At 41.4% G+C, this 13,686-nt stretch overlaps 1 protein-coding gene across 5 annotated transcripts in view; it reads right to left on the reverse strand.

Moving 5' to 3' along the window:
* SPTBN1 (spectrin beta, non-erythrocytic 1) overlaps positions 1–13,686 on the reverse strand; it is a 276,406-nt gene that overhangs the window by 93,406 nt on the left and 169,314 nt on the right. For all 5 annotated transcript variants that reach the window (XM_060754564.2, XM_067462900.1, XM_067462903.1 and 2 more), the window contains one exon: positions 1,881–2,032. In XM_060754564.2, the coding sequence (XP_060610547.1) occupies positions 1,881–2,032 (152 nt within the window). The remainder of the gene's footprint in view (positions 1–1,880; positions 2,033–13,686) is intronic.

A 13,686-nucleotide genomic window follows, 5' to 3' on the forward strand; every position in this document is an offset into this window, starting at 1 on the left:
ATATTGTATTTGTGTTTTTGGTGGCATTGAATTTTGCCTTGTAAACCGCCTCGAGTCACCAGAAGGCTGAGAGGCGAGGTATACAAATACAGTAAATAAATAAACAAACTGTCAGTCAGAAATCCTGGCGGTACCACAGTTTAACCCACTGTGCCATTGGGGGCTCGAGCTTTAATGATGAAACGTGGAGAAGAACAAATGTGCTTTTGCATGACTAATTCATGAAAGAAATTATTTTACCACTTTCACCTCCCCATACTCCTATGACAGAATTAGCTATTCCTTTTTTAATAAATTAGAATTACACTTTTAAAATACCTTTTTGGTTGGTTCAGGAAGAAACAACACTTTGATATACTTAATCTACCCCTACACATGCCGACTAGAATTCAGTATGTTAAAAAGCAATTTAGTGATCATATAATCAGAGTTGGAAGAGACCTCATGGGCCATCTAGTTCAACCCCTTGCCATGAAGAAGGAAAATTGCATTTAAAGCACCCCTGACAGATGGCCATGCAGCATTTGTTTAAAAGCCTTGAAAAAAGGAGCCTCCACCGCACTCCGGGACAGAGAGTTCCACTGCTGAACGGCTCTCACAGTCAGGAAGTTCTTCCTCATGTTCAGGTGGAATCTCCTTTCCTGTAGTTTGAAGCCATTGTTCCATGTCCTAGTCTCCAGGGAAGCAGAAAACAAGCTTGCTCCCTCCTCCCTATGACTTCCCCTCACATATTTATACATGGCCCTCATCACGTCTCCTCTCCGCCTTCTCTTCTGCAGGCTAAAGATGCCCAGCTCTTGAAGGGCTTATTCTCCAGACCATTGATCATTTTAGTTGCCTTCCTCTGTTGTTGTTCATTCATTCAGTCGTCTCCGACTCTTCGTGACCTCATGGACCAGCCCACGCCAGAGCTCCGTCGGCCGTCACCACCCCCAGCTCCTTCAAGGTCAGCCCAGTCACTTCAAGGATGCCCTCCTCTAGATACATTCAATTTCCTTTGAATTGTGGTGCCCAGAATTGGACACAGTATTCCAGATATGGAAGAGACTTCATAGGGCTTGTTCTCCAGACCCTTGATCATTTTAGTGTTACACAGACAGTAGCAGTAAGGTTAATTAATCAATGCATATAAATCCTACAGAGATAACTCCTCCTGCTTCTGTTTTCCAATTATTCAGTTACCCAACCCTTTAACGCATATAAATTTTTGAATCATTATTTAAATTGGCTTAAGCATCACCATTAATTCTTGCTCCAAGTTTTTGTAACATCTCGATACTGACTGAAGGCAATATTGACACGTATTTGTAAATTTTCATGTAATACATATCCTGCTTATTTCCAAATGGGATTGAGGTAAAATCATAACATCATCGCAAGCTAAAAAAATGAAAAATTAACATTTTTTAAAAATGAAATGGGGACAGCTATGTGTGGGCCAAACAGCAATATTTTAAAACAATGAAAAATTAGTAAAAAAAGATTTTAATATCACAGTAATTTGAGAAATAATGCATAACATTAAGAAAAAACATGATTGGTTGCCACACAAAATATGTGCTATGGTTAGCATTACAGACAGGTGAAAACTAATATTTGTATTCATGTCATCCCCAAATAATACATTATTTGATAGCAATGTCATAGTATGACCCCTGTATCCATGGAGGATATGTTCCTGAACTTACTGTGGATATAAGAAACCATGGATAATAGCAAACCCTATTGAAATTAACAACTGCTGGATGAAATTCCTACTGAGGACACCACACACACACACACACACACACACTGGGATTATGCTGTACATATAGAAAGGAATAACTAGGTTAGGTCTCCTAAAACGAACAAGATGGAGGATATTCTGAATTGGAACTTACAAGTCTCTCTCCCGAAAGAACTTCCAGCAGTTTGATAAGCATCCGTCCATCGCGAAGATCAGTGTACAAGTCTGTGATCCTACAGGACACACGAGCCAAGTGAGAGTTAACCCACTTTGTGAATGTCTTCTTCTGGACTGCCTCCCGTTCATCTGGTGGAGAAAGAGAAATCCAGCTGAGTAGGGCAATATGAAATTGTGACATGGAAAGCAAACCCAAGAGGATCCCAGTAAGACAAAGACGCTGTATAAACATTGAGATCTATCCTTTTATCAAGGAATGTGATCCTATGTGTGCATCTACATTACAAAATTATCACAGTTTGATACCATGGCTCCATCCAATGAAATTCTTGCAATTTAATGAGTAGAGCTTGTGTAGGGTAGTGAGTAGTTTGACTATTGAACTATGGATGCATCCAAACTGTAGAATAAATGCAGTTTCACATCACTTTAACTATCAATGGTAATTGTAGTTTTACGTGGTCTTTAGCCTTCTCTGCCATATTGTGTGGGTGCCCCACCAAACTACAAATCCCAGGATTCAGTAGTATTGCACCATAGCTGGAGTTAATTCTATAGTGGAGTTAATTCTATAATGTAGAGGCACATTTGGAAACCAGGGTTCAACTCATGATTGATCTTGAGCAAATCACATTCTCTTATCCTTAGAGGAAGTCAATGGCAAACTTCCTCTAATCTGACCAAGCAAAGCCCATGAGAGGATAAACTTAAGGTCACCATAAACTGGAAGTGACTTGGAGGCACACCACAAGAAACAACAGTTCTTCCTCTGAATTGCACCGCTAGAGCTTTCTAAGCAATTCTTATCACAACACCAATACCAATCCATGAAACCATGGATACTAAAGCGGGATCAACATGGTATAATTCTGCAATGAAGATGAATCCTTGACTCTCCAGATGTTGGTGGGACACCAGGCCAAACACATTTCAGCCAATTTGAAAATGGAGTTCATTTTCCTTAAGGTTTTCTCCTTAATTCCAAAACATTTAGTAACAATGTGTTCCCCTTTTTATCTCTTCTATTCTTTCTAAAATATCTTTTTAGCATTTTATGCTATATAGCACATCAGCAAAACAGCATTTTTGCACTGTAATATAACTCTTTGAAAAAGGAGGAAATTTGATTTCTGAATCACAGCATGACCACAATAAAACACACTCTGATTCCAAAACAAAAACAACTCTAGACAAACCCAAGGGTAGATCCAAGAAACTAGCACAAACAGCACTCAAAAGAATGGAAGGAATAGACCTATGGTGATTTAGATCAGGCATGGGCAAACTTTGGCCCTCCATGTGTTTTGGACTCCAATTCCCACAATTCCTAACAGCCTCAGGCCCTTTCCTTTTTCCCCTCAGCCACTTAAGCTGGAGTCCAAAACACCTGGAGGGCCAAGGTTTGCCCATGCCTGATCATGAGTCCACACTATAGAAAATAATGCAGTTAGACACCACTTTTATGTCATGGCTCAGCACTATAGAACCATGGGAGCTTTAGTTTTACAACAGTGATTCTAAACCTTCCTAATGCCACAATTCCTTAATACATTAATAATGACCCCCAACCGTCACATTATTTTTGTTGCTACTTCATAGCTGTAATTTTGCTACTGTTATGAATTGTAATGTAGTGCAGGATGTATATTGTATATTCCAGAAACTACCTAAAGTGTTTGGTGGGCATTGACCTTGAGTTTTGGAGTTGAAGTTCACCTACATCCAGAGCACTGTGGACTCGAACAATGATGGATCTGGACCAAACTTAGCACAAATACTCAATACGCCCAAATGTGAACACTGGTGGAGTTTGCGGAAAATAGAGCTTGACATTGGGGAGTTGTAGTTGCTGGGATTTATAGTTCACCTACAATCAAAGAACATTCTGAACCCCACCAACGAGAGAATTGGGCCAAATTTCCCACACAAAAACTCCATGACCAACAGAAAATACTGTGTTTTTTTATGGTTTTTGGTGACCCCTCTGACACCCCCTCGCGACCCCCCCCCCGAGGTCCCAACCCCCAGGATGAGAAACACTGTTTTACAAGATCATTAACCTTCTCTCCCAAAGAGATCTGGTGTCTCACCAAAACTACAACTTCTAGGATTCCATAGCATTGAACTATGTCAATTAAAAGTAATGTCAAAAAATGTCAAATTGCATTAATTATACACTGCAGATGCATCCCTTGACAATCGGAGCAGTTGAAGGGTATGAAACAGTTGCAACTTTATTTACAACAATGAAGACAACATTTTCACATCTTTTCTCCCCAAAAAATTCTTTGAACGTCATATATCTCAAACTCCACTAATTTGCAACTTTCGAAAGAAAGAAACAGCTCATGTAAATGAAGCTACGCTTGACGTGTGCAACTGCAAAGAAAGGATTTGCCCATTGTTTGCTTTGTTGATTAAGCCTTTCTGATTGAGAGATTAAGGGGTGGAGGGTGGCATCACCTCATGTATACGAAGTATTGTAAAGTAATATCAGGCCTGAGATTAGTCTAGCTTTACAAAAATCCACAGGCCAACAGATGGTTTTTGGCTTAATCCCCAAGAATACTTTCACAACTGTTTGCGCAGCCAATTGTTGCCCAACGCAGAGTTGGTTCAGGGCTGTACATTAGATACCATTCCAGACAGACTGCTGGCTGACCATCCGATGACCTTTAGAAAAGCACATATACTTTGACTGATAAATTAGGCTGATGGTATAGGTGGCACAATGGCTGAAAGGCAGAACACCTCATTGTATGCAGATGATCTCAGGTTTTGATCCATGGGATGTGTCCAGTTCAGAAGAAAGACCCTGAGAATAGATTATGAGTCCTTGGCAAGCAAAAGCCTGTGAGAGCAAACAGTAGTCCAGTTTAGAACACACACAAGCAGTAAGGACCAAACTTAACAAATTGCCCTTTTTCATAGTGCCCAAAATCATCTGCTTGAGGAAACTGCCTCCAGCTACATCTACACTGCAGAATTAGCTTTTTTTTTTTTTTTACAGTATTTATATTCTGCCCTTCTCACCCCACAGGGGCCTCAGGGGGGATAACAATGTACATATACATGGCAAACATTCAATGCCATAGATACACAACATATATAGACAGACACACAGAGGCTATTTAACTTCCGACTTTTCATAAGCCTTTTCATAAGCCACCAGGGGAGCTGTCACTTCACCATCCATTTGTGACACTGATGGAGTACTTCCTCATTCTTTTGCAGCTTGCTGGAGTTTTTTATGACGTTGTAAATTAGTTAAATGAGCCTCCCTGCATAAGCGGTACCTAAGTTTCCTACTTGACAGATGCAACTGTTTTTCGAGCTGCAAAGGTCAACAGCGAGCTTCACAGTGGTTGGAAGCTTACTCCGAACCGGGCTGGCTTCGAACTCATGACCTTTCGGTCAGTAGTGATCTAATGCAGCTGACTCCCAGCCAGCTGCACCACAGTCCCAGTGCGCCAAATTAAAGCAGTTTGACACCACTTTAAATGTTACAGCTCAGTGCTGTGGATTCCTAGGAGATACAGTTTTGTAAGTCACCAGCACTCTTTGACAGATAAATTAAAGACCTTGACAAACTACAACTCCCATGATTCCATAGCATTTAGTCATTGAAGTTAAAGTGTTCTCAAATTGCATTAATTCTGCAGTGTAGATGCACTCTTAGTTTGTCTAATGATAGGGCTGGCCTTGCATTTTCCTAAGAACACTAAACACTTCTCCATATCTATTATGAAGGGGAAATATTTGTGAGAGCATTTTGATGCTTCTAAGTTTGTATCACCAAAACGGCTTAAATCTAGACATAGTTTTCTAAGATCTACAGAGACACTCGCTGGAACACCTCAGCAAACAAGAGTCCAAAAGTGGCAGGCTCAAACCCAGAACCTCAACCAATGGCTGATACCAAATGAGAGACTCCCCCCTGGGCACACAGAGGTCTGGGCGACTTGGAAGGAGCTGAACAGCCTGTGCTCTGGCACCACGAGATGCAGAGCCAACCTTCAGAAATGGGGCTACAAAGTGGAATCCTTGACATGCGAGTGTGGAGAGGAGCAAACAACTGACCACCTGCTGCAATGCAACCTGAGCCCTGCAACATGCACAATGGAGGACCTTCTTGCAGCAACACCAGAAGCACTCCAAGTGGCCAGATACTGGTCAAAAGACATTTAATCAACTACCAAACTCACAAATTCTGTATTTTGTCTGTTTGTTTGCTTTGTTCTGTTAGAAATGTAATATAATTTGACTGGTTGTCCTGACACGACAAATAAATACCAAGACGGTATTCACACTACATTTTACTTCCATCTCAATGGCAAAAACAGAACGTAAGTGCGTATCCATGGTTGGAAACACAGACATTTGCTATTTAAAACACACATTTACATGGCAGATAACAAGAAAGCTCCTGTCAGAAGTTTCACTTGGATGTTGGTTTGCGTCCAATTCTGGCCACTGGCCAAAAGGATACGGTTCTAATGTGTTCTGCTTTTTGTCCTGATCTTTCTCTTCTGCTGAGGGAACTCTGACCTCCAAATGCAGTACATATTTTTGAACACAGGACAGTCACCACAAAGCAGTCATAGGCAAACGTTGGCCCTCCAGGTGTTTTGGACTTCAACTCCCACAATTCCTAACAACCAGTAGGCAGTTAGAAATAGTGGGAGTTGAAGTCCAAAACACCTGGAGGGCCAAAGAGCAACCACTCTCCATAACTAGAGATTCATCTACACTGTCAAATCAATGTAGTTGGACAACACTCGAACTGCTGTGACTCAGCACTATGGAATCCAGGATTTGTAATTTGGTGAGGCACCAGCTGTTTCTGGTAGAGAATGCAAAATTATTTTATTAGCAATACAAATATATGTTTCCCTGGTTTTAAAAAAACACCCAACATCACAGGCTGGTTTTTCAAATGGCTTTCATTTTTTCATTCTGTTGTAATTTTGTCTCGCAATTACACCATACATCCAACTTGTATTGCAACATCAAATTTTGGGTTTATATAAAAAAAGTTAATCTGCTGGAAGTTAAATCATTAAGCCATATAACTGGAGGAAGTGGCTATTTCCTTAGGAAGCACAAGACTCATGTCAGCAGTTCAGTATTGCAAAACGAAGACACTCAGAGGAAGGAAATCCAAAAATCTGAACTGATCTGGTGTGTGTATGGCATAGACATATGAAAGTTGGATAGATGGGAGGGAGGGGTTATCCTCACCCACCTATGTAAACTAATACCATTTTATTTAATCCAAAGATTATTTTACCCAAAGATCAATTCTATGAGGAGTGGCTTAGGGAACGGATATACTTACTAGAGAACAGAAGATAGAGAGGTAACATGATAATCATATTTTCTGCTACTCCAGAAACTAGAACACAAACCAATAGACTCAAGTTACCAGGAATGAGGTTTCTCCTAAACAACAGACTGGTTCAAGATTGGGAAAGGAGTACAGCAGGGCTGTATCCTCTCACCTGACCCATTCAACTTGTACACAGAACACATCATGCAACATGTGGGGCTTGATGAATCCAAGGCTGGAGTTAAAATTGCTGGAAGAAACATTAACAACCTTAGATATGCAGAAGATACCCCTTTGATGGCTGAAAGCAAGGAGGTGAGGAGCCTTCTAACCAAGGTGGAAGAAGAAATTGCAAAAGCTGGGTTGCAGCTAAACATAACTCCCCCCCCCCCCCCCAAAGATTATGACAACTGGACTGATTGATAACTGGCAAATAGAGGGAGAAAATGTGGAGACAGTAACAGACTTTGTATTTCTAGGCGCAAAAATTACAGCAGACACAGACTGCAGCCAGGAAATCAGAAGATGTTCCCTTCTTGGGAGGAGAGTAATGACCAATCTCGATAAAATAGTGAAGAGTAAAGACATCACACAGGAAACGAAGATCCACAGAGTGAAAGCAATGGTATTTCCTGTAGTCACCTATGGATGCAAGAATTGGACCATAATGAAGGTGGAGCGAAGGCAGATAGACGCTTTTGAACTGTGGTTCTGGAAGAAAATTCTCAGAGTGCCTTGGACCCTAAGAAGACCCAACCAGTCCATACTCCAGGAAATAATGCCCAACTGCTCACTGGAGGGAAGGATATTAAAGTCAGAGATGAAGTACTCTGGCCACATAATAAGAAGACAGGAAAGCTTGGAGAAAACAATGATGCTGGGGAAAATGGAAGGAAAAAGGAAGAGGGGCCGACCAAGGGCAAGATGGATGTATGGTATCCTTGAAGTGACTGGCTCGACCTTGAAGGAGCTGGGGGTGGCTCTGGTGTGGGCTGGTCCATGAGATCACAAAGAGTCGGAAGCAACTGAATGAATAAACAAAAACAACCGAACCTTTAGGAAGAATTTCTCAACTGTAAGACACGTGGATTGCAAGAAAAGTGGACTTGTCTCTGGAGATCTCTAACACAGATTAGATGGATGCAGATCAAAGTAGCAAAAATATTGACCATGACTTAGCCAAAATTAAAGCACACATTGAGTCCGGTTTTTCAGCAAAGAGTCAATGATATATAACACTGATTTTCAGCTCCTTGCTACATTGATTAAAAAGTAATCTGTAGTTGTAACTTATTAGCATTGGAAAAGTTACTAATTGCATTGTGTCACTTTTCACTGCTTTTTCTTGCTCTAAGAATAATGTTAATATAATACAACATGGAATATAACCAATTTCAAATGGAGCATACACTAGATATGTTTATTTTGGAGAAGAAGAGGTTAAGATTAAAAAGGAACATGATAGAAATGTTGTAATATTTGAAAGGATGCCACATACAAGAGGGAGCAAGTTTGCTTTAGAAAAGCTTTCGTGGGGGAAATGGGAGCTAATCAGGATGCTGAAAATCAGAGGTTTAAGGAGCCCATGTCTTCCATATTCTCACTAAGAAGTCTATGTTTGCCATGAGATGATTGTCCTTCTTGCAATTATTTACTCTGGGGCTTTTAGTCTGAACCTAAAGGTTAAATAAATGGTACCTTAACTATGTTTATTTTTGCCAAATATTATATGCACAGATCTTCAGCTTGGTCACCTCTACATTCTTTTATATCCTCTGCTTCCAGATTTTAATGTCAGGTTTCACGCCAGATAGCATACAAACCCCAGTCTCTTCAAGAGAGGTTTTCCTGAAGGAAAGCATCCCATGCTTGTCTGGGGATTTCCAGTTGTATATGAATATACATATGTACAGAAGGCTCTCTGGTTCAGCAAGCAAATGGGGGGTTTCCCTGGACTAATCTTCATGCACTGAAAGTGTTTCAAAATCCACACATTCCAGCATATGAAACACGTGATGTCAGAACCAGAGAAATATTCTGCAGACAGATCTTCATGGGGGAGGGGGGTGGGTTTCAAGACAGTTTCATCAGTTTGCTGTGTAGGGAAAACACCAGCAAGTCATTACCACTTGACATTTTACAACCAAGCAAAGACTCCAACTAGGCCGGTGTTTCTCAACCTTCCTAATGCCGCATGTTGTGTTTACTCCCAGCCATAAAATTATTTTAGTTGCTACTTCATAACTGTAATTTTGTTACTATTATGAATTGTAATGTAAATATCTGATATGCAGGATGTATTTTCATTCACTTGAACAAATTTGGCACAGATACCCAAAATGCCCAAATTTGAATACTGCTGGGTTGGGGGGAGTTGATTTTGTCATTTGGGAGTTGTCGTTGCAGGGATTTATAGTTAATCTACAATCAAAGAGCATTCCGATCTCCACCAACGACAGAATTTAACTTGGCACACAAAACTCCCATGACCAAGAGAAAATACTGGAAGGGTTTGGTGGACATTGTTGAGTTTTGGAGTTGTAGTTCACCTACATCCAGAGAGCACTGTGGGCTCAAACAATGATGGATCTGGACCAAACTTGGCACGGATACTCAATATGCCCAAATGTGAACACTGGTAGAGTTTGGGGGAAATAGACCTTGACATTTGGGAGTTGTAGTTGCTGGGATTTATAGTTCACCTACAATCAAAGAGCATTCTGAACTATACTAACGATAGAATTGGGCCACATTTGTCACACTCAACACCCAGGACCAACAGAAAATACTGTTTTCTGATGCTCTTTGGTGACCCCTCTGACACCCCCTCATGAACCCCCCCCCCCCCCAGGGTCATGAACCCCAGGTTGAGAAACACTGTACTAGGTGGTGACTGTCTTTCACTTTCAAACTCTTAAATCCAATGGGGTCAATCAATTTACCTTACAGTTTCTACAGTTTGGAACAATGTTGATACTAAACTAAATATCCTATCTTTGGTGAAAAGGCAGGGTGAAATAACACAACACAATAATCTGATTTATTATGACCCTCATTTTTTTAAAAATTGCAAAATTGACAGCCATGCTCAGAATATTAATATAAAAATGGTTCCCTCTATTAATTGAATAATAATTGTTCTTTGATATAATGAAAGGGTGTCATATTGAGAAGGGAGGAGGTTCCTTTTCCAGCTGCTTCAGAGACTACGGCTGCATCTCCACTGCAGAATGAATGAAGTTTGAAACCACATTAATTGCCATGATTCAGTGCTTCAGAACAGGCATGGGCAAATTTCAGCCCTCCAGGTGTTTTGGACTTCAACTTCCACAATTCCTAACAGCCGGTAGGCTGTTAGGAATTGTGGGAGTTGAAGTACAAAACACCTGTAGGGCTGAAGTTTGCCCATGTCTGCTCTAGATTCATGGGATCTGAAATTTGGTGAGTCACCAGCACTCTTTGGCAGAGATGATGAAAGTCCTTGTAAAAGTATAACTCCCATGATTCCGTGGCAATGAGGGCTGGCAGTTAAAGTGGCATCAATGTGTATTAATTCCACAATATAGATGCACCCTATGGCATTGAGCAATGGATATTGACAAGTTGGAATGTGTTCAGAGGAGGGCGACTAAAATAATCAAGGGTCTGGAGAAAAAGTCCTATGAGGAGCTGGGCATGTTTAGCCTGAAGAAGAGAAGGCTGAGAAGAGATATGATAGCCATGTATAAATATGTGAGAGGAAGCCACAGGGAGGAGGGAGCAAGCTTGTTTTCTGCTTCCTTGGAGACTAGGACGCAAAGGAACAATGGCTTCAAACTACAAGAGAGGAGATTCCATCTGAACACAAGGAAGAACTTCCTGACTGTGAGAGCCGTTCAGCAGTGGAACTCTCTGCCCCGGAGTGTGGTGGAGGCTCCTTCTTTGGAAGCTTTTAAACACAGGCTGGATGGCCATCTGTCAGGGGTGATTTGAATGTAATATTCCTGCTTCTTGGCAGGGGGTTGGACTGGATGGCCCATGAGGTCTCTTCCAACTCTTTGATTCTATGATTCTATGAATGAATTCAAACTCCAGGGAAAGGAGATTCTACCTGAATATTAGGAAGAACTTTCTGCTTCTGAGTCTGGTGCCATTTCTTTCTCTGTAAACTGGATTACAATCTGCCAGGAGTGCCTGGGTTGTGTATTCTTGCATGGCAGAATGGGGTTGGACTGGATGGGCCTTGGAGTCTCTCTCAATTCTATGAATCTATGCTACTGATCATTCTCTCTTTGATGGCCAGCCCAATGTGATATTGCAAGCTACTGTCCTCGAATGGGATTGCAAGAATGGATACAAACTTTGCAAGGACAGGTACGTGGGTGGGTTTGCGTGGAAGATCGTCACTGAGCATTTCTGAAGGTTTCTAATTAAAGCCACAGGATATGGGTGGATCTGCAAATGGCTGGTAGTTTACAATAATGTTTGTTTCCCTGGGGTGTGTCAATTGGTGGAGGGGGCAAGAAGAAGGGGGAAGACAATGAGAGCATCATGCAAAGAACAGCCAGCAGGAAAAGGGAAGTTGCTCTCAAAGAGTTTGCACTGATAACACAGAAAGAGTCAGACTTATCTCCAAGTCACACGGAGGGCAGCTATTTCCGCTGGACGGAAACCCCAGAGGACATAGGTTCCTCCAGATAAAGGGTCAGGGACCTGGGAATCCTGGTCAAGATCTGACAATTTCTACAGACGTGTGGTAAATTAGTATGCTTCATGTTGTTGTTGTTGTTGTTGTTGTTTCTGACTTACAGAGACCCTAAGGTGAATCTATCACAGGGGTTTCTGGGGCGGAGAGTGTGTGATTTACCCAGGATTTCATGGCTGAGCAAAAAATCAAATCATACTCTTCAGAGTCATAGTCCAACACTCAAACTACCACCTCCAGATGAGACGAGAGAGAAGAAAGTGGAAAGTCAGAAGGCACCTGCACATTTCTGACAAGAATTATTTTTTTGCAATGGAATAACAATAGACAAATGTATCAATTTTGCCACAATGGAAGTTGTGCTCATACCTTAGCTGATGTATACAAATGCAAGTGCAGTACAGCCTCATAGTGTATGAGATGCTCCTATGCTTACCATGGGAAATGGAGAAAGCACCACCCCAGAGCCAGAGATGAGGACTACCTCCAGAAGCCAGAAATGAAAGGAGAAGCCTTTGCCTTTGTTTGTGTGTCTCATTGTATGTGATTGTAAAGGCACTGAATGTTTGCTTTTGCATGTAAATGCTGTATTCCGCTCTGAGTCTCCCAGGGGAGAAGGGCGGAATATAAATCAAGTGTATTATTATTCCATGTTACTTCTATTTTGGGTTCCAAATTTCTTGTTGAAGAAGTAATGCCCAGGAATACATCTACCTTGTCAACAGAAGTTATAAGCTATAAATGTACTGCCTCTGACCAATCTTGATACGGTCCTTCTGCTAATTTCAAGAGTGTTGTCTTGGAATATCTGATGTACAGGAATTCATTTTGAGGCTCCCCACTTTCTGATCCCTCTCCACCCCATTCCCTAATCAACATCATCATCATCATCACCACCACCACTTTACACTTATCTCTATTTAGTGGCTCCTGGTGCTCTAGTGAAGAAAAACAAAACAAATCCTACAAGCACTTAGTGAAAACTGTCATTTTTAAGGTTTAGATCACTGGTTCCCAACCTGTCGGTCCCGGCCCACAAGTGGGATGCAAGACCTAAAATAAAGTCGACAAGAAGGAGAGAAGAAGGAAGGAGACGCCAGCACATTTATTTTGCCAGCACTTTCTTGGCTGGTGGAGAAGACTCACCCAACTGGTATGCATGAGGGGGTGAGAGAGAGAAGGAGAGAGAGAAGGAAGGAAGGAAGGAAGGAAGGAAGGAAGGAAGGAAGGAAGGAAGGCCATTGCACTCGCCAGCACTTTCTCGGCCTTGGGAGGCTTCCCAGGCCAGGGCAGGGAAGACTCACCTGGTGGCACGAGCGAGGAAGCAAGAAAGAGAACAATTACCCAAAGTAGTAGTCATACTAATAGTAGTAGTTGTTGTTATTATTAGCTCCCATTGCCACACATAAGTTGTAATGGGAAAGCAGCCCTTTGAAAGACCATGTTTAGTCCTCCAAAGGTGTTATTATTATTAACTCCCATTGCCAAACACAAGAGATATAATGGGAAAGCAAACCTGTGTAAGACCCAAAATAATTGTTGTTGTTGTTAAAGCTCGTAGGGACATTTTCTTGGATCTTGCACTCCACTTTCTGTATTTTTTTCCAACCTCAACTCCCATTTCCCTTCTTTTTTTACACAAGCAGTAACAAAATCTATGCAAATAACACAACCCAACAAAAAAAAACCCACCTTGTGTCTTCATTTTTAGGCCTGTTCCTGGGGTTATTTGGGGTACTAATTCAGAAAATTGCATTGGATAGACCACAT

Source organism: Anolis sagrei, chromosome 1, assembly GCF_037176765.1.
Source record: "Anolis sagrei isolate rAnoSag1 chromosome 1, rAnoSag1.mat, whole genome shotgun sequence".
NCBI classification, from domain to species: Eukaryota; Metazoa; Chordata; class Lepidosauria; order Squamata; family Dactyloidae; genus Anolis; species Anolis sagrei.